Source organism: Lithobates pipiens, unplaced genomic scaffold (genome assembly GCF_037356315.1).
Source record: "Lithobates pipiens isolate NorthernLeopardFrog02 unplaced genomic scaffold, aLitPip1_a1.2 Scaffold_16, whole genome shotgun sequence".
NCBI classification, from domain to species: domain Eukaryota; kingdom Metazoa; phylum Chordata; class Amphibia; order Anura; family Ranidae; genus Lithobates; species Lithobates pipiens.
The window spans coordinates 460,119,373-460,144,169 of record NW_027507748.1 but is presented as its reverse complement, the minus strand read 5'-3'; the positions used below and the strand labels follow the sequence as shown (position 1 = coordinate 460,144,169).

Here is a 24,797-nt window from a genome sequence, read left to right as displayed (position 1 = left end):
CCCCAGTGTCTTAGCAGGAGAGAATCCCACATCAACATTGCTTGTGTTGCTGCAGGGGTCTCCTGTGTGTTGTGTTTTTTTATTTATTTTTTGTTTTTTTTTATTCAACCTGTTGGTTGAAATGAAAAAAAAACGAAGTGTGCATCCAGCATAAGAGATGATTTCCCTCACGTTGTGCTTATGAGACATGAACTAAAGGGATATGTCCCCAATGGAGCACAGATTTCAATATAAAAAAAAAAGGTTTTAACCCTTCCTTACTTTATTGGTAACTAAAAAAATGTTTTGACTGTAGATATACTGTATGGTTTTGAATGGAATCTGTGTTGTACATAATGGAAGATGTACATTAACTAGCTGCCAGCCAACTTGTTCATCGCTTTGTTTTTGCTTCTTTGTTTCCCTCTGTATTAGAGGATGTCTTGTATTCTTAAGGTAAGGGGTAGACTTACCTTTGTCCCTTTGGCATGTTCTGCTGTAGAGCATATATTCTGCACATTGTGGCTATATCACTTTTGATAGAGGTCTCTTCCCTGTCAAAAAAGACCACTTGTTTTCCACATATGGTAAACAAAAGATGTCAAGCCCCCTCCCTATTAAATATCCTCACTCCACATCTTTTCCTACCTTTTGTTCCCTAATAGTTGAATTTAATTGATTTCTCCCTGAATTTGACACACTACCTTTTGTGCTCATCTGTCACTTGCAGTGTTCACTTAACCCAAGTAAGCATGAGACTGCCTTAGCATAGCTAACCTAATATACATGTTAACACTTATTCACAATGTTTATTTGCTATTAAATAAATATACTTGTATGCAGTTAGAGAAACTGAGAAGAAGTGAAAAAATCAATATATACATCAACAAGTACCATTGATCGACCTGTTGGTCTGTGTGTACCTAGATATCCAAACGCTTATATGCAGGCCTCGTGTGCTAATTTGTATATAGTAAACTTGCTTCTCTTGTACATGAAGATGTTTCAAATTGTCTTGTTTTTCAACAGGATCTCAGTAAAAGTCCCAAAACAATGAAAAAATTACTTCCCAAGCGCAAACCCGAAAGGAAACCATCTGATGAAGAATTTGCACTGAGAAAAAGTAAGTTTCTGAATTGGCTGCTGAAAAGAACTCAACTATGCGATGTATGCTTAATGTGAATGAGCATTTCAATATCTTTACTTGTATTAACAGGTACATTTTTACCTTTGCCACGTTTTTTCGATATTGTTTACATGTAAAGTAAAATGCTATACATTTTATTTAAATGGTGTACTAATATGCCTTGCTTTGAAAGGTTTTGTTTTGAACATTTTTACATTGTTTCTTTCAGATAGCTCTGCAGTAAAAGTTTGTGAAAGTTTGTTTAACACAATTTTTTGTAGCAGAGTATGTTTTCTTCTTTTCTAGTTACAATTGCAATAAGATACTCTAAACCAGTGTTTCTTAAACTTTTTTGTCCTGCGGCACACTAAAAATTTTCACTGCACACCTGAAAAGATTTAACAATTTTTGTGTTGAAGAACTGATTTATTTTTACATGTACAGTATCTCACAAAAGTGAGCACACCCCTTACATTTTTGTAAATATTTTATTATATCTTTTCATGTGACAACACTGAAGAAATGACACTTTGCTACAATGTAAAGTAGTCAGTGTACAGCTTGTATAACAGTGTAAATTTGCTGTCCCCTCATACTAACTCAACACACAGCCATTAATGTCTAAACCGCTGGCAACAAATGTGAGTACACCCCTAAGTGAAAATGTCCAAATTGGCCCAAAGCGTCAATATTTTGTGTGGCCACCATTATTTTCCAGCACTGCCTTAACCCACTTGGGCATGGAGTTCACCATCTTCTCGGGTTGCCACTTGAGTCCTCTTCTACTCCTCCATGAAGACATCATGGAGTTGGTGGAAGTTAAAGACCTAGCGCTCCTCCACCTTCCGTTTGGGGATGCCCACAGATGCTCAATAGGGTTTAGGTCTGGAGACACTCTTGGCCAGTCCATCACCTTTTACCCTCAGCTTCTTTAGCAAGGCAGTAGTTGCCTTGGAGGTGTGTTTGGGGTCATTATCATGTTGAAATAATGCCTTCAGCCCAGTCTCCGATGGGAGGGGATCATGCTTGGCTTCAGTATGTCACAGTACATATTGACATTCATGGTTCCCTCAATGAACTGTAGCTCCTCATGCCGGCAGCACTCATACAGCCCCAGACCATGACACTCCCACCACCATGCTTGACTATAGGCAAGACACACTTGTCTTTGTACTCTTCACCTGGTTGCCGCCACAAATGCTTGACACCATCTACCAAAAAACAAATAAAGCTGCGCCAAAACTTATACATTAAAATAATAACATTGTGACATGTTAGATGCTAGTGTAAATTACTAGACCATGTGTACTAACAAAAATTGTGAAAAAATCAGCAATCTAGAACACATAAAAAGTCCAAAAGGAGGGAAGCCCAGAGATATGAGTTTAGTCCATTGAAGTGACTCAAAACAGATAATCTTCAGATGTATAACAGGTGCGCCCAACAAGACAGTTATATCCACCCCCTATTTCAATGAGGCTTACCAGCTCCCAAGATCTCTTTTTAGGGAGATCGTACACGCGTGAATAAACAACGATCGTTCCTGGTCTCTCCAATGGGTTCTGCTGGCGTCTCAACCTCGTACGTCTCTTTCCTACAGCGTCTCACATTCCACCGTATTTGTTAAGTAAGAGAAGAGAAAGAAAGGCTCCCATAGCGTAATTCTGCATAAAAGTTTTAATCCGAACGAAATACAAGTAAAACAAACTCACAAATTCCAGTTGAGTACAAGCATAAGTACGATCGCGAGCCGGCCGGCTCTCTCCTATTAGCACTGCCCGTCCTTCCTGGTCAACGGGGAATGGCGGTAATGTCAGCACGCCGCTCACCCTACGTCGTTTCGTCAAAAGTGACTTCTTCCTGGGGTACGGGCGGCGCGCTGACCCACCGCCTTAAATACTCACTGGCTACAGAACGTAACCGCCCACTTCCGAACTCCTGGTTACAGCTCCAAATCAGCCATTTTAAAAGAGGGCAACAATGAACGTTTGCCCTAAGTTTTAAAAGAATTACTATACAATATAGGAACGCTCTAAGGAATCGGACACGAACCGCATTCCCAAATACGTTCATATCAACTTAATCTTTTTTAAAAAAAGAAACATTATATATAAACTAAAAACCACTCTAGAGAATCCGAGTTGACCCGTTTCCCGAATGGGATCGTATCTAATATTGTAACTCAGTCACTCAATTGCCCGTTAGGAGAGCACGATCGGACCGGGTCATCCCCCCCCATAACCGATCACACAATTTCAATAAATGCAACCGGAACATGGGAGGACCCACCAACATTCCCCGACCCAGCTCATCCACATGGGCAAAGGGCACCAAACTAACAGATCCTAAGATCATTTCTTAAATTTAAAAACTTCATAAAATTCTCTATAAATCGGAGGAAAAGGAACATCTTAATATACAAGCCATTATTCCAAATAGGCCTTATATAACAAAGTCCAATGGAAAAAAATATATACTATAATAAACCAAATATATCCAATCATCCCCAGGGGAGCTTAGTTGATCCAATCCCACAGAGGGAATTATTATCCCCTACTTTGATATAGGTCGCCTACCAATTAGGGTAGACTTCCTAAAAAAAGGTGGTCTAATGTTAGTATTACCTCGTACCACCTTATACCTAACGTTTAGTTACTACACCCTAAAGTGTCAGGGGTTCTATAACGTCCCCATATGCAAATGGGAGGAATTAATGGACCCTCCTCAACACCCACCCAGAGAATGAAATTCATTCCCGGGGTGGCCCAAAACGCTATGCAGTGTGGCCAAAAAGCACTACCCAACTTTACTGGTCAATACCAAAGCGGGATATACCCATCCCCTCACCTCACAGGAGATGATATCGGGTAGATGGATGTAATCCCGCAGGGCCAAAAATTAATTACTGTAATTCAGAGTAAACGCCACTAATGATTGTCCAAAGAAAAGGAAATTCGAAAATTCTATTATCAAATCAAGACTAAAAAATGCGGACCCAACCCAGGAATTCAGAAGTGGTTCACATTAAAGGGGTTTAGCCATTATCTATAAAGGCGTTCACGTCAACATCCACGTTAAGACCATGGGGAGTATAACGCCGTGTTCTATGTATCCACATCATTTCTAGTCTAGACAAATCACGCACCAGGGAACTTCCCCTCCAGTGTGCACTGAATTTGTCAATACCTAGAAATAAGGTGTTTGCTGGATTGCGGCCATGATGCATATCATAATGTTTAGATACTGAGTGAAATTTATACCCATTTTTAATGTTTGTAATGTGCTCGCCTAAGCGTACTTGCATAGCTCGCTTGGTTCTCCCTATATACTGGAGCCCACAAGGGCATTGCAAGAGGTATACGACGCCCTTGGAGCTACACGTTATAAAGGGTTCAATTTGGTATTCCCTTTGGGTACTGGTAGACACAAAAGTTTCAGTTTTTCTCTTTTTACTTTTGTTCAACATACAAATCTGACACCTTCGACATTGATGGTATCCTGTTATATGCTGAAAAAAGGAAATGTTCTTAGTGGGGGGATCAATTACATTGGGAGCTATCCTATGTCTCAAGGAGGGAACCCCTCTAAAAATAATCTCTGGTTTAACTGGAAGAAAGGTGCGAATAACTCTATCATTCGACAGCAGGTGCCAATGTTTACGTAACATCTTTTTGACACCATCTGAACCAAATAAGTTTATCTTGGTCTTATCAGTAATCCATGTTCTTAGTCTAGTCTTCAGCAAACTGCTTGCAGGCTTTCTTGTGCATCATCTTTAGAAGAGACTTCCTTCTGGGATGACAGCCATACAGACCAATTTGATGCAGTGTGTGGTCTGAGCACTGACAGGCTAACCCCACCCCTTCACCCTCTGCAGCAATGCTGCTAGCACTTGTACGTCTATTTTCTAAAAACAACCTTTGGATATGGCGCTGAGCACGTGCACTCAACTTCTTTGGTCGACCATGGCGAGGCCTATTCTGAGTGGAAGCTGTCCTGTTAACCACTTACAGGCTGGAAGGTTTTCCCTCTTAATGACCAGGCCATTTTTTGCGATACGGCACGGACAATTGCGCGGTCATGCCATGCTGTCATCAAACAAAATAGATGTCCCCTTTTCCCCACAAATACAGCTTTCTTTTGGTGGTATTTGATCACCTATGTGGTTTTTATTTTTTTGTGCTATAAACAAAAAAATACCGAAAATGTTGAAAAAAAACCTATATTTTTTACTTTTTGCTATAATAAAAAACAAACAAAAAAAGTCTTCATTAGTTTGCGCCAATATGTATTCTTCTACATATTTTTGGTAAAAAATAAACTAAAAATCACAATAAGCTTATATTGATTGGTTTGGGCAAATATAGCGTCTTCAAAATATAGGATAGATTTATGGCATTTTATTATTTATTTTTATTAGTAATGGCGGAGAACTGCGATTTTTAGCGGGACTGCGGCAGACAGATTGGACACTTTTGTCCGTTGTCATTTATACAGTGATCAGAGCTATAAAAATACACTGATTACTGTAGAAATGTCACTGGCAGGGAAGGGGGTAACACTAGGGTGCAATCAAGGGGTTAAATTTGTTCCCTTGTGAGTGTTACTGACTGGAGGAGGAGACATATCGCTGTTCATAATTACTATGAACAGCAGATCTGTCTCTTTTCTCCTGTCAGAATGAGGATTTGTGTGTTTACATGCACTAATCTCTGTTCTGGCTCTTGTGTCCACGATTTCTGGTGGACGGCGGCGGTCACGCGCCTCGCTTCCCCGCCGTGCAGCGAGCGCGCCATGGCTCTTAAAGGAGCCGACGTACAGGGGAGTGAGACACTTTGCCAATGTATATGTGCGTGAGGCAGTCGGCAAGTGGTTAAACTACTGTATGGTCTTGGCCACCGTGCTGCAGCTCCAATTCAGGGTCTTGGCAATCTTCTTATAGCCTAGGCCAGTGATGGCGAACCTTGGCACCCCAGATGTTTTGGAACCACATTTCCCGTGATGCTCATGTACTCTGCAGTGTAGTTGAGCATCATGGGAAATGTAGTTCCAAAACATCTGGGGTGCCAAGGTTCGCCATCACTGGCCTAGGCCATCTTTATGTAGTGCAACAATTTTTTTCAGAGACTTCTTTGTCATGAGGTGCTATGTTGAACTTCCAGTGACCAGTATGAGAGAGTGAGAGTGATAACACCAAATTTACACACCTGCTCCCCATTCACAATACACCGGAGAGGGGAAATGGCTAATTGGGCCTAATTTGGACATCTTTACTTAGGGGTGTATTCACTTTTGTTGCCAGCAGTTTAGACATTAATGGCTGTGTGTTGAGTTAATTTAAGGGGACAGCAAATTTACAGTTATACAAGCTGTACACTCACTACTTTACGTTGTAGCAAAGTGTAATTTCTTTAGTGTTGTCACATAAAAAAATCTAATAAAATATTTACAAAAATATGAGGGGTGTACTCACTTTTGTGAGATAGTGTATATTAAATTAAAAATTTAATGTGAAGGACTTGAAGTGATTGAAGTGATGTAATCTTCTTTGTACTTTCACTTGCTTCCTTGTAGTTTCTCTTTCAGAGTTCCAGACATGATTAAGTATTTCTCCATTGCTAAGCAATGAACAAACTTTATAAGCATCTGTAGGAATGAAACGATCTCTATTATTATAATATAATTAGAGTGATCGAGTTCTCCCACGAGATCTCACACAAGTCTCGCATTACAAAAGAAACCAATAAATGATAGACTGACAGATTGCATTTTGTTGTGCTTTTTAAGGAATTTTCCCGCACAATATTTCCTAAGTAATTTTTAACGAAGATATTTTTAAGATACCGAATCAGTCTATATGACACAGTCTATATATGTGAAACTTATTCACGGAGACGAGTGATCATACAAAATAGCTACTTTTATTGGTTGGCAGAAAACAAATATTTACATGAAATATTAAAATACAGATTACATTACTTGATCATTTTGACAATTTCTGGGAACACCCTCAAACTGGGCGTAGTAGTACCTTGGACACAATTATCACCATTATCATTTCTCGGTAGAATCAATAACCTTTTGATAATTGACAATTAAACAGAATGTCTGTATTTCACACATCCAACCGTTACTATACTGCAGGTAAGTAAGTGGTTAACAATGTGAAATAAATTAGACATTTGTTTGTCAATAAAATTGGCATCTATGCAAAAAGAAATGTCTGAAAAATTTAATTTAGAGAAAAATCTAAAAGGCGGTTATTGATTCGGGAGAAGTATTTCAATAATAGAATATTCAAAAACATCAATATTTAAGAGAACATAAAATAGATGATAAACATATATTTACCCATTTCCAATATGGCTATTAGTGTGGAGTATTAGTTACCAGGAATTTTAAGATGGCTGCCGTGGCTTCAACATTCCAAGGAGCAGGGATCTTCATGAATGTAAAATGTGTATTCATGCATGTCTTCCAGTGTCCCTTCTCAGGGGGGGTCCCTAAGCTTCCCCCTGACTCTCTCCCCCCAGCTCTCCTCCGAGCTTCCTTTTTTCCCTCTTTCTAGTTTCTTAAATATCCTTTTAAACAAAAGGATCATAAAATTATACTAAGTTCTGCCCAGAGGGTATGTGTTCCCTCCTCATTGGCCGACAGACTTAATGGTTAGCTTTCCCGGGAGTCTCGTGATTTTAAGGTAATAGCACCTTCCACCACCAGGTGTCTTCACCTGTGTTTGGTGTTTTATTTCTTTAAGTTAATATTTTTCTATTTCTGTAATGTGCGCTCGTTATTTATATATGTTCTAACGAATATATTTTGAGTGTTCACGAATTATGGCATAATATAAAATACTCCTTAACATAAAGTTCAATAATCACTTGCATAAATTGTTGATATATATGTATATCAATGTATATCTGTTAATCTTTAGTCCGTATAGAAAGGACACAGGTTAGATATATCACAAACAATATCACATACAATTATTATCTATATGGATCCATGTATAATTTGGGTATCCAATCAATATTTGTTTATCTAAACATAGGTTAAATTCTTATACAATTCTAATCATGATTATATGTTTTTTATAATACTAATTTGTTGCTAAAACACTTCTACTTATGATCACACTTTCATATATAATCTCTCCATGACAAAGTTCCCCAGATTATTAGATACCAAACCACAATATCTCCTTTTTGTGACCTATATATATAATTTGAATGGCTTAGAAAAATATTGATGATACTGGTATATGAATCTTACAGCAGGTTTTGAGATGAACTCTATAATAAGATATCATATCCCGGCTTCTAATATACGTATATTTTGATGTAAAAACAAATACACAATTTTCAATGTTTCCTCGTCGTGTCTTCAATTGAACAGTGAACATTCATGCATACAGTCCCATTGTTTACTTTTCTAATAGAGGTGTCTTATTGCCCTGTGGGGGAGATCTCCATTTCATATCTTAGCCATTATCTCATGAGAAGCTAGGACAACACTGACTACTTGGCTTATTGATCTCTCACTTTCTGAGACAATGGGATATTTGTTCTGGTCATTCAGGTTTAATGGCTGTTGGTCACAGGTACTCCAAAGTATAACCCAAACCTTGTCCTATCTATTTGCATGGTTGTGTACTACCCAAACAGTCTTTTACTTACGTACAATGGGGTTCTCTAGTTAAGGGTTATTTCCATGTGATAAATACTTATGCAAGTTTGGCCTTCTCACTCTAACCAACAAAATAAGTAAACAGCTTTTTGTTTGGTGACAGAAGATACCATTGTTTCAGCGAGTTTCTGTCCCAATGCATGCTTGTAAAAGTTTTCAATAGTTAATGTAGTGATCATGTATTTTGTGTTCTTCAAGAGGGTAATAGTTCAATGATAGCAAAATTGTAGATCATCTGTTCCTAAGGCCTAAACAATCTCACCTCTTTGACAGAAATATGAATGTATTATTATTATTTTTTTCTTAATGAATTCACAACAATTTTTATATGTTACTTTTTAAACTTTTGCCACATTGATTTACCATTAAATTTTTCGATATGTTCAAGGTTTCAAAACGCAAGCAATTTTAATTATTTTTCTAAACTCCCATGACACACCTGCAAATCACACACGGTACACAGTTTGAGAATCACTGCTCTAAACTATATTGATGGATAAGAGTAATTTTTCTGGTGAGCACATGCTTTTGTAATGTTTACCCTAAAGTACACCTGTCGTTTATAGAATTTAGAGGCTTTTCTTGCCAAGCTTTTTAGTATGAAAATGTTAGTTTTCTGAGGCAGTAACCTGGAACAAGTATAGAGATAAGAAATTATGACACCTGTTAACTGCCTGCTTGTTTTGGGTTTGTGATTCAAAATATTAATGGAGGCTAGCGATAGCTGCCCCCATAGTCTTCCATTACAGGTTTACTTTGTAGTTAAGTAATATCCAGTGCTGCATAACCTAGAAGTCTGAGGAGATCCTGTGTGTGCAGGCCCTCATGGGCCTGCCTTGAGAGGATGTCACCATGGTTCTCTACATTGTGTGTAATAGTGCGGAGCGCTGCATCATTTATGGCCACCCACCACAAGGGGAAAGGAACCTGTGTCATGTAACTAGCCTAAAGAAAAAAAAATATAAAAAAATTATAAAATATTTCTAGGGTCTTTTGAGTGGGAGAGGGAATCACTGAAGGTTGAAGTTTTAATGTAATTTGTGATCCACATGTTGGCTATTTCATATTCGTTACTATGTTAAATGCAGAAATTTGAGACCGAATAGATTGTGTAAAGTGATCTGAAAAACAGGACCTGTTAGTAGTCACTACGGATAAGTTTGAGGTTTGCGAGAAAATGCTTGGTAATCTTTGTTTCTATGTGGAATTTTCAGTACCTCAAAAGGCTAAAACATATTTTAACTGTGAAGTCTTTATCCTAGAGTAGACCTGCAGTCCTTTTAAATGACCCTGCTACTGTGGGGTTAGACATCTGCAGGTCCTCGGTTAACTTGAGAGCAAGAAGATAAAAGAAGTCGCTGCTTGCCATCCACACCACCAAGAAGTAGTCTAGCCTAGCATGTGTAGGTAATTTTTTTTCTAGAAGAATTAAAACTAGGTCATCAGTAGCTTTGGAACTCTCTCATGGATGCCATTGTTACACAGTCTCTTTATTATTGATAAATCATGAACACTGATCTTACCTGAGGCAAGTGAGGCCTACAGTTCTTTTATATGATGTTCTGGGTTCTTTTATGACCACCTGGAGTCCTCGTCATGCTCTTGGAGTACTTATTGTAGGCCGGCCACTCCTGTGGTTCACCACTGTTTCAAGTTATCTCCATTTGTGAATAATGGCTCTCCCCGTGGTTCACTGGAATTCCAAAGCCTTAGAAATGGGTTTGAAACCCTTCCTAGACCGATGGATGTACATTACTTTGTTTCTAATCTGTTCTTTAATTTTTTAAGATTGTGGCATGATGTGTGGCTTTTTGTGATTTGGTAGCGTGTTGGTTTTGTCGGACAGCTTTTATTTATGTGATTTCTTGATTCAACAGGTCTGGCAGTAATCTGGGTGTGGCAAGGGAAATTTAACTCAGCTTTCCAGAAAATTGTGGTTAATCACAGTTCATTCATATGAATCGGCCAGCACTTGGCATGGCCTTGGAGGCTGCACCTGGATCCCACTGGGGTTGGCCTGTAATTTCTTTTATCATTGGACTCTGTGTTAGGTGCTTTGCTAGACACAGCTCCATGTAATACGTGATTTAGCCACAGAGTGCTTTACAGGTCCAGGGCTATGGTTCACCCACTGGTGAAAGTCTGTTCCTGAACACCCCCCCCCCCCCCCCAGGGGTATACCCACCAGAAGGATGAAGTCTGTCTGGTATGCACTTTCACGCCTTGCTTGGGCTTCTGTTGCCAATTTAGTCTTCTTTTGACAAGTGGAAAAGCTTGCACTTTTGTTGAAGCTGGCACCTTTCCACTTCACTTTAAATTGTGTCACAGATACTCCAAAGAACTGCAGCATATGCTTGTGCACCTGTGACACACTTTTTGGTACACAACTTTTTCTGCGCACACTCCTTGTGCGCCACCTCCTGTGGGGAAGTTTGGCGGATTGTAAGCACAGGGACAGCAGTCCTATAGATCTTGCCAGCCTGTAATTTGCTAACTGTTATGGAAGGTTTGCTGTATATCTTCCAAAAGATCTGATGCTGATGACCTGAACCACTGTCCCCTGCCTGAATCACAACACCTTATTGTCCTCCCCAACTCCTTTAGGGTGCCTCCCTCCTTCACCCCCTTATTCAAGCAGGGATTTTTTGAGATTGTCTGATTTTATGGGGAAAATGTCAACCATGTTAGTTAACTGAGAATGCGGGGGCTGATAGCATGTGTCATCTCGGACCTTGGATCTCCCCTACCACCACCTGTAATGAGACATGGAGAACAAGGTGAGTTGACGACTTGAAAATGCATAGGGCTGCGGGAGAAGACTTACTGGGTCAGTTGCGAAGGAAATGACTGGCTCCTCAACAGTAGAGACAAAGGTTGGCTTTCTGGCGGCAAAGTCTTATATTGGAGGTGAGCGCAGAACAGCCCACACCAGTTTGCATATGCTCTCCTTCAGAAGCAACTGGAGTGCAGACATAGGTGCAGGAGCAGATGGGACCTTTGGCAGCATCCATGAAGTCCGGAAGGATTGCACACATTCTGACCGTTGCTCCCGCAGACATCTGTCAAGTTGGATAGGTAGCTAAATGAGTCCTAGTGTGGCGGAGGTCTCTCCTCATGCCAGCTCATGCTTGAGAGCTTCGGACAGGCCAATCCGGTACTGATATCTGATTCATTGTTCCACCCTGTATCTGCAAACCATTTATGAAAGTCCACTGTGTAGTCCTCTACAGGGTGTCTCCCATGCTGCAAGGTATTGAGAGTAGCTTCAGCAGTAGCCCTGCATTGTGGGTATTCATATAGTTGGGTCATTACCTCAAAGAATGCATCCACTGAGTTGATGACAGGACTTTTCTGCTCCAGCAGGCGATGAGCTGGGAAGCACCTATGTCGGCCTATGACATACTGGCTGGATGATACTGTCACGTACCTGGTCAGAGGCCCAAGTGCTGAGAGGGCTTTTTGTTTGAGGCTGAGTGCAGGTCACCCCTGAAGGTGGTGACAGGGAGTACTATGCCCAAAGAAGCAGGGGTTGCCAGCTGTGATAGGCTGAGTGATGAGATGTCTGGTGGATGGTGGCTGGACATGCAGGATGCAATGCTGGGCAAGAGTTCCACAGATGTACCAGATGAGACTTGGCCAAAGGGAGAGCCAGGAGCAGGGTCAGGAGCCAGGCCAGTAGTCATACATGTAAATATCAGCCAGGGAAAAGGGAGCAAGCAGGGTCATGCACTTGTAATCAGTAGAAGAGTGCAGAAGAAAAAGCCAGCGGTTACACACAGGTACAGCAGACCATAGCAGAGTCAATGGAACAACCTGGGGGTCAAAGCCAGGAATAGAGACAAGACGGGTCAAAGGCAAGCCTAATCGGTAATAGGAAATCCAATAGTATCATGAGCAGGCACACATGGGGGAGCTGAAGATAATCCATAAACTAGTGGCTGATGCGGCTGGCTTTAAATAGGCCACTGGTCACCAGAATCTGCGGTCGTTCTTGCCCGTGTGTGCATGCATATTGGCATTGGCGATTCTATGTGCCAATCCGTGATTCTGCTGGGCATTAGAAGATGTGCCAGTTCTCTGGCACCAACCTTCTTCCTGGCTGGCTATATAGACCTGGCTGCTGAAGCCCAGGTATTGAGGGCCTGTTGGATTTTGTTGTTCCAAAGGTCTTGAAATCTAGGAAATTTACTTTCTTGCAAAGTCTACCATTGTACATGGAAAGCCTATTTTTCTTGGTGCGAGACTAGGAAATTCTATTGCAGGAAGTTCTACATTAGACATATCCTTTCTTTCTTCAGTCTGGTATGGATTGGTGGTTGACCTTGAAGCACCATCAAGGGTCAAATCTCAGCCTTCGTGGTTCTCTTTTAGAGATCACTTGCCTTTCTCCTTAGCGAGGGCCTTCAAACAGTATGTTACTCAGATTTCCCTTCTGTATGTTCCCCAGTGACTCTGGGATATCCATCTGTTTCTGTTGGTTTTTCAGAAACCCCCTTTTGATTTTTCTCTGTCTACCCTTAATCACAAGATTGTTTTTCTCATTTGCCATCACCTTAATGAGGTGAGTATTTGAGTTGGCAGCTATAACTTGTGAAGAAACATTTCTTGTGCTACACAGAGAGTCAGGGTTGTTTTTAAAGACTCAAGGCCTCTTTTTTCTTCCCAAGTCGGTTTCTTCCTTTCACCTTAACCAGGACATTCTCTACATTTTCTGGATGTGGTATGATCTGTTCATGTTTAGCTTTCAGCTACAGCCCTATTTTGACAAGTTTGACTCCTTGTTTGTCATCCCAGGTCAACCTGCTTTTCGTTTCACTAATGCCAGATGAATTCAGCAACTCGCCATTCAAACCTACAGTTTTAAGGACAAGGTTCTTTATTTCTTGTTTAAGCATACTGCATCACATCAGTTCATGATTGTTGGACTTTTCAGCATCAGGCGTCTTTGATATACAAGCCTTACACCTGGTCTTCTGCTCACATGTTCGTTTTACCAGGTGGATGTTCAGCTGATACTGGCTTTGGTTGTAAGGCTCTTCATGTGGCTCTGCTGAGCCATTTCTGTTAACATGATGGTTATTGCTGGCTTTTTAGCATTTCGTGACTTGTGTTAATTGTGTTGCTCTACTGATTTTAGACATCCCAATGTACCTGAATACTCATTTGGTATCTCATAATGTACAATTAAGAAAATATGGTTTTGACTAACTGCAAAATCCTTTTCTTGTAGTACCTTATGTAGCATAGGTTCCTTTCCTCTGTTAAAATCCACTTCTAGTATTGCTTGCTACAAAACTAGACATAGTGGGAGGGGTTGTACTGAGCTGTCCTTTTTTAGCTTTGTTTGTCAGTTTCCAATCTTCTGAAGGAAGCAGCATAACCCAAGGTATCTGAATACTCATGTGTCTTGTAATCTACGTGACAAAAGGCAGTGTAGCCTATTTTCCTGCAATGTAGTCTGCAGAAAAATCCAGGAACTGGATGCATTTTTTGCAAGGGGTGTCTAGATCAAGACCAGACACAAAACTCATAGAATGTGCAAAAAATACACCTTAAGTGTATAATTCATAAGTGTATATAATAAAAAAAGTCCAAAGAAAAAGTAAGAGTCTCTATATAAATGTTGATCCAATCCAAACGTGAGATAAAGGTCACCATCCACCTTCCTTAAATGAGACTAACATGCAGACACCATGTGGTATTCCCGTCACCTTTTAAGATAAAGGCTTACCAGATGTAATAGATCCAAACGAATATACATTCGAAGGATCACACAGGCTTGTGTACTCGTATGCGAGATTTCAAACGTAAATTATCCAGGGAAGTAGCGGATCAAACTAGATGTCCCGGCTAGTTGACAAATCCTCAGCGGTAAAATCCAACTCAAAAAGTATTGAACCCATACAAAGAGAAAATAGGGGCCACAATAGTGTAATTCCGTTTAAGAGAAAAATTTAATAAAAAAGTAATGAACTTACATGTAACCAAAGAATCAAGCGCTTAATCAATAAAAACAGTGCTACAGCAGGAGTCCCGACGCGTTTCGTCCTCCAAAGACGTCTTTGGAGGACGAAACGCGTCGGGACTCCTGCTGTAGCACTGTTTTTATTGATTAAGCGCTTGATTCTTTGGTTACATGTAAGTTCATTACTTTTTTATAAAATTTTTCTCTTAAACGGAATTACACTATTGTGGCCCCTATTTTCTCTTTGTATGGGTTCAATACTTTTTGAGTTGGATTTTACCGCTGAGGATTTGTCAACTAGCCGGGACATCTAGTTTGATCCGCTACTTCCCTGGATAATTTACGTTTGAAATCTCGCATACGAGTACACAAGCCTGTGTGATCCTTCGAATGTATATTCGTTTGGATCTATTACATCTGGTAAGCCTTTATCTTAAAAGGTGACGGGAATACCACATGGTGTCTGCATGTTAGTCTCATTTAAGGAAGGTGGATGGTGACCTTTATCTCACGTTTGGATTGGATCAACATTTATATAGAGACTCTTACTTTTTCTTTGGACTTTTTTTATTATATACACTTATGAATTATACACTTAAGGTGTATTTTTTGCACATTCTATGAGTTTTGTGTCTGGTCAAATATTGTATGATCACATATCGTCATGTATTAGGTCATTTTTGTTTGTTTTTTAGCGCTACACTATGATTTAATATTTGTCAATGATTCACTGTTTTATATCCTTGTGATTGTGTTAGCAGCTTTTTTTGGTTTTTCTATTTGGATAGCGCAGTGTCACAGGGTAACGTTTTTTGTCTAGATCAAGAGACTGGCAAAACATAACCTGCTAAAACTGTTCACATGTGTTCATTTAAGTTGTGTGTTTATCTGATTGTGTGGAATTTAGCTTCAGTGCAGAAAACCATTTCAAAAGCCCAAGAGTGATCCTTAGAAAAGTTTTGCCAGGTTAAGGGCCCATCTGGAAAATCAATATGCTTTGCTAAAAATGCATTCTTGTGTTCATCAGGCACAGCAGCACTAGAGGAGGATGCCCAGATATTAAAGGTTATTGAAGCCTATTGTACAAGTGCCAAAACACGCCAAACTTTAAATTCCAGTAAGTGCATTTTTGTTTCTATCACTTTGCTTCTCTCGTTTTTTGTACTGCCCTGTTTGCCTTTCGGCTTTAATAAACATTGCATGCAAAATTATGGGGGTTATGTGTTTGAATGTTAACCTCAAGAAATTTGCTAATTTTAAATGAAATAAAAAAAGTTTTTTTTACAGCTGCTTGATATGTTTTAATATGTCATGGAATATATATTTTTGCTCACTTTTTTAAATCGGAACAGCAGCTGAAATAAGACTTCCGCATCTTGCTTTACAAATCAAGCCATGTATTTTGAAATCAGTTTATCTAAATAGTACAGAATTTGAATTGATCATTTTAACCTGAATACATACCAGCATCCACAGCACATTTTAGGACCAGGGTTTTACACTTTGATCACTGAGCTACATAAATAAATTGTGTTGGAACTTATGATTCCTTGTAATCCTCAAACTATGCTAATCGCTGACTGTCAAAAATCATTTCATACATTCTAGTTTAACTTGCAATGTTTTATTATTGACTGTTGCTCACTGTGCATTCAGGTACTATATATGGGTTGAGAAGATGTGTTGAAAAAATAGAGCAAATTAAAATAACCATGTACTTTCTATCATGCTGGTTCTGCAGTAGCTATATGACATAGTCTACAAATGTTAATGACTTAAAGCAAAGAACAGTGAATTGCATGTTTTAACAAATGGGCCTCGCTGAAACTTGGTCCCCTACTGAGAGGAAAAGGTTGCCTACATTTTTTTTTTCTTTTAAAGCTCATAACATGGTGTACGTTTGTTACATAAATGTATATTTAACCTGCATAGTACTATGTTCAAAAACTAGGTGGCAAGTGTTTTAAATACATCTGTTTATTTCTTATGGCTGGTAGGATGGAAGTGTTTGTTTTTCAGTACTGTTTTGCAGCAGGTAAGCAGAGACGTCTGTGTTGTGACATCGTTATAGGGAACGCAACTACCACACAAGTTTTTCATGACGGCAGTATACAGTATTGCCTTTTATGTTACCCTCTGATCTGCTTAAATATCACTCCCTAAAACAGCTTTTTCCATGTGCTTTGCAGATGCTGTTTTTAAGTTCGACAAATAATTGTGGCAACCCCAGTGTAAAAAAAAATAAAATCATATTTAATTCAAGCTTTTCCATTATGCTTTTACCCTTCATGTTTTACACCTTTCGACCTTGCTCCTTGGTGGCTGCAATATGTCTTTTTTCAACCTGTTATACCTGTTTCTGGTGCCACCTTAGAATAGTCCTGTCAAAAACATTGACTATAGATCAAATTTAGCTTCTACACATTTTGTCAGACTCATAATTCCTAATTAAAAAAATCGCTAACAGTGGCAGCTGGAGGCAAGTACAATTTCCCTTGGGACTAATAAAGTTATCTGAATCTGAAGTACAGCAGTCAGTTTATTGCCTACAGTTGAGGAAGGTATTTATAGACCACATTAGTAACATTACAGCTGTAAAAGCTAGTGCTTTTTTTTTGTTAAATGTGGATTTCAGTGTGTGTAGGGGGCCACAATAATTATAGATGTGGGATATTTATCCTTTTGAGTTTCAGTATTTTCCCAGTATAATGCCAATGGTTGGTGCAATATTATATTGATTCCACATGTTGCAGATGGCAGTTAGATATATAAAATGCCTCATTATTTGTGCAAGTTTAATCTACCAATCATTTACATATAAATATTTTTGTCTGTATTTTCTGATAAAAATTGTCATGCAATCCTTTGAAACATATATGTTGATGGGTACTGTGTGTAAGTGATTGGTATACATTCTTTCTCTTTCAACTGTCCATAAATAATGGACTCCGGCTAACAGAAATCTTGTGAAATAAAGTCCTCCTTCACTTGCACTAAACTTCTATAGAAGTTTTTCTTCTTTTAGAATTAATGCTTATTTCATTGCACTTTGCCGCTCTATAATATACCATACTGCTACAGAACCATTAGAAGCCTAATTATGGCGCAGAATCCTCCTAGACCAGGCATGATTCTGTTCCCAGAATGCATTTCAGAGCCACAGTTGCTGCAAGTTCACAAAATGCATTCACATGCCAAAGTAGTTTATATTTACTCCTGCCGGCACTGTCTTATCTCATGAACAAGTAACTAATGAAATCTGCAAAGCTTTGTTCTCCTTTTTTTAACAATATTTTCTTTTTTTCCCTCTCTTCCCATCACCCTTCTTTTTGCTTTTTGTTTTGTTTCATGTTACTGTTTTGGTTGTGGCTTTTTTCCTGTCCTGTTCTATTCCTTTTTTGTTCTTTCCTTTCATCTTTGCCTCCCCACCGTTACCATTTCATTTCACCCATACATCATCCTTAGCATGGCAAGGCACTGACCTGATGCATAATCACGTCTTGGCTGATGATGACCAATCAAGTCTAGACTCCTTGGGTCGTCGCAGTAGTCTTTCTCGTTTGGAGCCTTCAGACCTCTCCGAAGACTCTGACTATGACAGTATATGGACAGCCCATAGTTACAGAATGGGGTCTACTTCTCGTAAGAGCTGTTGCTCATATATCTCTCACCAGAACTAATGCACTTCTAAACTCTTTTCTTAACAAAATGCTTGTTATACCACAACCTACTTTTTCTTAGATGTTTACTTGTGTTTTCTGTCTCCTTTAATGTGATTGTTTAAAAAACTGAGATCATTTCTGGTTCTTTTGTATGTGTGGATCCAGGTTCCTTTTTCCAGCCTAACAAAAAATCTATATATATATCTGTCCACGAAGGTAAAGTGTACATTGGAAATATACCTCACACTCTTATAACGCTTGCAGTGAGTTCCTAGTTTTATGTAAGAGGATGTGAGAATTTTTTTTTTTTTTTTACGTACGGCAGATTAAGTATTCTGTCTTTGTTTCTTTTTGAAGTGATAATTTTTCTGTGCATTTTTGTAATTTAATGACACTGAAAACCATACAGATTTGTGAGGACTTTTTGTGAATATATAATTTTTTTTGTATAGAAATACTTCATAAATCATTAGTTATGAAAAAAAGATTGTTGTGTGGGAAGCCCCTGCTGCTCACCTCATGTGACTGGCATTGGGCAGCATTTGCACAGCTGCGTGTTGAAAGTAATTCGGCACAAGTACGTTGGGTGTACATATACTCTTCAGGTGGCACACAGAAACAACTTTTGTCATGTCACATTGCTGCTGCCAAAATTTCTCAGTTTTTGTTTTATATTTGGAAATTGATGTATATTATCTTGCAGTATTTAAATTATTTTCATATTTTAATGACTATGTGTAAAACATTTCTGTATGCAATTAAGGGCCTTCATTCCTCATAGCTGCCAAGAAAAAGTGTATTTTGGAGTGGAGATTGAATAAAAAGGACAGCCAGAGATAGTACCAATCTGTTTCCTCCAACCCCCTCATGAATAGAGAACACTTAATTCCCCATGAGTCCCATACCCTTTTCTTCTAACAGGTTTGCAGGAAATGTATATAGAACAGTTGGGCTTTCTTATCTATGTCACTTTATACATTTTAGGTTTTGCTAGACGCCATACAGGCAATCTGCTAGTGCAGAAGATGTTTTCATTCAATGGTATAGCATATTTTGCTTCTCCTCTAGCTCTTTAGCTAAGATGAAAGTGGAATTGATGTGAAAACACTGGTTACGCAGGCTCTTACTACAGTATTTTTATTCATTAAAACCATACACAGTAGCCTATTTGTTCAACCTCTTAGATGATTGCTGATATTTTATGAGTCCTATAAAAGCTGATGTTTTTGGGAAGCATTGCAGGGAACTTTCCTTCAATCACTCCGAATATAATTTTGATCATAGCCTGACTGGGTGTCATTCTACATTTTATGACACATTTACACCCTAGAATATTCTAAGCAGTGCTTTTCCTGCAGTTTGATTCATGGTTTATTCTGATATAATAGGGCCTTTTTCAACAGGATTGTGTGGATGGCATCAATTTGAGATGCTGATAAGATCATTCAGAATTAATTAACAGGTGCATTTGACCTGTGGTTTGACCTCATTCAGACTTAATTTGTTCTTTTATTATGAATAGTACAATTGTTTGCTTTAGCCCATGGTTAGATGCCACTGAAATGTGGCATGTAGCAAAGGGAAAATAATACTGAATTAACTTCAGTAGAAGTAAGCCCATTTTTTAGTCATACATTACAGGACAGACCTTTTGAGTTGTATGCAGCTTCCTTCAGGTGGTTTTGACACTGACAAAAAATAAAAAAATAAAAGCCACAGGCACATCCCTTATGTAACCCCTCCCACTCCATATAACACTGTTTTGTGTGTGAGAAGCTGATCTCTTTCATGTGGATGTTTTTGCTCCTGTATATTCTTCTGTCAAGATTCCTGCCTGCACCATAGCCACTGTGATTCAGTTGTGCAGCTTTCCAATTGGTTGACTCTTTGGGTGCGCCTTGGGGGGGATCATGACCAGACCCTGCCTAAAATAGATGCATGGCCAGACTCAAATGTTGCTTTGAGCACTGAATCCTACTATTGGCTGGCCCCACTATGCAACCTGCAGTTGTCTGACCTTATCTGTCTGGTGTAAATGCATGGCCCGAGACCCTAATTTCATCTTTCAGTCGCTACGTTCACCACCACCTGTAGCTTTTACCCATGGTCTTAAGCTACTGTTTCAATACCTTGGCAGATACTTTTTGCCAGATTTCCAGAAACTCATTCTCTCTGGTTATACACAGAGGACCCTTTGGTTCTAATGCTCGTCAGCTGAGCTTGCGTGCAAGAAACACCTTGAGCGGCTGTCCTTCGATAGACAGCACCTGTTTGGTCTCTAATTGGACAAGTACAGCAATTAGATCTGGAAGTGTGCAGACACATTGCCCCATTGACTATTTTGACTTCTGGGATGCTTACTTGCACATTCCCATTTTTCCTCATCGCCAATGCTATCTGTGTTTTTACTGTAGACACTCCGCATGACCAATTTGTCACCCTTCATACTGGCCTGCCCATGCCCTCACCAAGGTGCTTGCCATGGTCCTAGCTCTGCTTAGTCCTTAGGGTATACATGCTATGGTTTCCACCTGGTTGATCTCGAGGTCCTCCCTTAACCCTTCCAGCCAATGTTCAGAGGACAAGGCAGACTCTGCAGATATTCAGTTGTAGCCTCACCCTTTAGAAGTTGTTGCTTAAATTGAATCACAGATTGGGGTACCTGATCCATACATTGCATATGGGCTTATCCAGGATCTTTCTGCCCCAGGCCTTTTGGTAGCCTCCTTCAAGGCAGTGCCATATACCCAGTTTGGCTCTGGACCATTACAGCTCAACATTCTGGCAGTGTAGGACAAACACTTGTTCCTTGGACCACCCTATGCCTCTGATGTGCAAGGCCAGACTCTCCTTGATATGGTGAAACCATTTACCTCAAAGAGGTGACTAGTCCCTAAGATGGATGCCAGCCTATTGGGGTGGCAAGGAGTTCTGGATGCCCTGTTGAGGCAGAAGACTTTGCTGTAGGAGGAAGCCCATCTTCCTATCGGCATCCTGCAATTCAGGGCAAATTAGTTGTCCCCCCAGTGATGCCATCTTCAGTTGCTAATTCTCCCTTCAAGAATCGAGCGTGACAGTGCCACAGCTTTGGCCTACATCAACTATCATGGAGGCAACAGAAGTTGTGCTGCTCAACGGGAAGAGGAATTGATCTTTTCTTGGGCAGAATGGCATGTTCTGACCATATCTGTCGTCCACACCCCAGACGTGAAATATTGGCAGGTGGTCTTTTTCAGTTGTCAGCGACTGGACCCAGAGTCATCGGCTCTCCACCCAGAGGTGCAAAGCTATTTGCCAAAAGTGGGCGTCACCAGACATGGATCTTCTGTTGTTCAGATTGCCTACAAACTAGACAAGTTTTTCACCAGGTCAAGGAGGTCCTCCAAGTTGAACACTGGCGACTCTGTGGGATTAGTGCCATCTGATCTACATCTTACTGCCTCTCCAGCTTCTTAATATTCTGCTCTGCAAGTTCCACATTTAAGGGCATTGCACTGATTCCAACTATACTGAACTAGCCCAGGGGGATGTGGTATTCAGACACACTTTTCTGTGTGCTCCCATGTGTCTCCATAGGAGCTCAACCGGGTTCTTGCAACCCTTCAGAAGCCCCCTTTAGAACTTATATGGGATGTTCCCTTAGCTAACCTCTTTAATAACTTCACTTACAAGGTGGCCTGTCTTGTTGCAATCACCTATGACTTAACAGCCATATCCTGTAAAGAATCTTTCCTGGTGATTCACAAGGACACGTTTGTCCTGAGACCTAAATCTTCTTTTCTCCTTATGGGGGTTTTCTCTATCCCCCCTAACCAGAGCGCTGTTCTTTCCTCCTTTGACCTTCCTGAAGGTTTTTACAGGGGTTTCCCTACTTGCTCCCCATTCTAGGAGTGAGGTGGTGGGTTAAACAGGTCATCAATTCAGCCTATAGTCTAAAGGATAGCGTTCCTGCACACTCAGTCAAACTTGTTGGTGCTTTGATCTGTTGGAGTTTCATGGACTTTTCAGCATCAGGCATCTGTTTCTCAGATTTGTAAGGCTACCACCTGGTCTTCTGTTCACAAGCGTAAGTGTTTCTAGGTGGATGTTTAGGCCTCCTCAGTTTCATGCAAAAGGTGCTACAGTCTGCTCTCTGAGTTCTGTTGAGCACTTTATGACCTGTTTGTTATATGGGCCTTTTAGAGTGGTGTTGCCCACGACTCATTCCATGTCCTTTACTATACAACTAAGAAAACAGGATTTTTGACTTGCCAATAAAATAATTTTCTTGAAGTACTGTACAAGATACAAATTCCTCCCCTCTGTTCTGAGTGATCTACCCATTACTTGCTACAAAACTGATGCTAGCTGGGAATGGGATGGGTTATATAGGAGATGTCCCTGCAGCTTTTGTTTTGCCAGTGTCCAATCACCTGAAGGTGGCTGCATATGACATACTATAAACGCCAACGATTGTCTTGTGTCCTATGCTTTACTCCAAGAAACAAATTTTACTGGTAGTTTAAAAAAAAATCCTATTTTCACACATCCTTTTTGTAAATTTCTTCTCTGATGAAATTCTTAGAACAAGAGGCTTGCAGAGATATGAGTCCTGTAATTCCAGCACCCCTTGGGATAGAGCACTTGTGTTTTTTCTTTTATTCTTAATTTTTATGGTTACACTTGACCACCTTTAAGGACATATGCCTCTGCTGCCTAAAACCCAGTTAACCCAAAACATTTTTTTCATTTTTTTTATACAGTGTGGGAAAGGGTCCTCTGTTGTCGTTTATTGGTGGTCGGTATCAATAATTGGAAAGATCTTGCCCCCAACTTCTATCTAAAACAAAAAACACATTTTCTCTGTAAAATGGGGAAGGGTTATTATTAAAGTAGAACTATGGGCAACACTTTAATTTTGGATAGAGTAAGGGAAGGTTATGACCCCTGTCACTTTTGTTTTCCATCTGTGTCCCATTGGGGAGATTTATCTTCACTTCCTGTCCCATAGCCAAAACAGCAACTGAGAGGAAATCCCTGCAAATTAAGGGGATCCATTGGGACCCCACGGGTCACCAGAACTTGTCTCCCCATCGGAAAACTTCTTTATTGCTTTTTTGTGAACAACCCAAAATTTGAGATTTCCTTTTACTTTCACTTTTAATGATAAGTATAAACCAGACAAATAGATTGAATCTCCCTAACTGGGGCACAGACAGCAATAAAAACGGATGTGTTCTAATCTATCTTCACTCTTCTTTAATGTCTCTCTTCTGTCCTTGTGTCAGCCAATCCAGTCATTTCTTGCCCAACTAGAAAAACGTTCCCAGGTTTACGCTTTTTAAGTCTTTATCTAAAACTTTAAATTACTGGCTGCAATTGGGTTTCTAAGGTTCTGCTATTTAGCCAATATTTATATTTCTGTGAAACCACATATGTTTAAATTACCAAGTGTTCTTTTATTTTCTTATATTTAAAGAATGTGAAATGTTTACTAGAGGTTTGTGCCAAATTTTTAAAGAAGTATAACAATGAAAGCTTAAGGGTTTACTCTGTCTCAAGTTTTGACATTGCAGTTGACAAAATGTATTTTATCACTGCATTTTTGCTTCTCTTGGCCTGGTAGTATGGGCAGACAATTCTGAGGCCACAATCAAGAGAATAAAGAAAACAAATGATCGAGCTGCCCAAAGCCTTGTTTCCTTTTTTATTTTTTTATAATTCTTTATTTAAACAATTTTCATACAGGCAGGCATGGGAGAAACAATATTAAGGGAATGGCCAAAACAGATTCAGCTCAAATGGTGCATTGCTGAAAAAGAAGATGCTCTGTATCAAAACACATGTTGCAGTATCTTGATCACCACTAATGGATGGCATTAATGTTCTCACCATCCCGTCCATACTTCCAAAGCAGTGGTTTTAAAAAAAATCTTGGATGGATGAAATGGAAAACTGTAGTAGAGTACTAAAAACCTTTAACTTCTATTGTGCAGGCAATTTCAAGTGACCTTTATTATCTTACTATGAATTTACACTAAAATGTGTTTTGGCTCCCTGAAATGCAGTAATCTATACATAGATTTAAAATGTTTTTTTTTCTTATTTATTCTTATTAAGTAAAATCAGCTAGTAAATTTTCATGATGGGCACTTTTGCACAATGTCTGCCATGAAATTCAATGCTGCTACCTTTTTGTGCGCTAATTTTAAATTTACTAATTTATTTTTAATACCCAAACTGCTTGAACACTTAATGTTCAATCACTAAAAGAAAGCTGGTTAGCACTTACCTAATCATACAATATGCAGTATTTGGCATACACCAGTTCTCTGGTTTTCTGAACACAGAACCCAGTGGTCACTTAAAATCTGCCATTTACTATACCAATGGAGTAGTG

General features: G+C 39.5%; 1 protein-coding gene across 1 annotated transcript in view; it reads left to right on the top strand.

Annotated features, from left to right (window-relative positions):
- Positions 1–24,797, top strand: part of ARHGEF7 (Rho guanine nucleotide exchange factor 7) — a 217,660-nt gene that overhangs the window by 155,737 nt on the left and 37,126 nt on the right. The window contains 3 exon segments of the mRNA XM_077482884.1: positions 1,009–1,102; positions 15,784–15,873; positions 18,222–18,398. Coding sequence (XP_077339010.1) covers positions 1,009–1,102; positions 15,784–15,873; positions 18,222–18,398 — 361 coding nt within the window.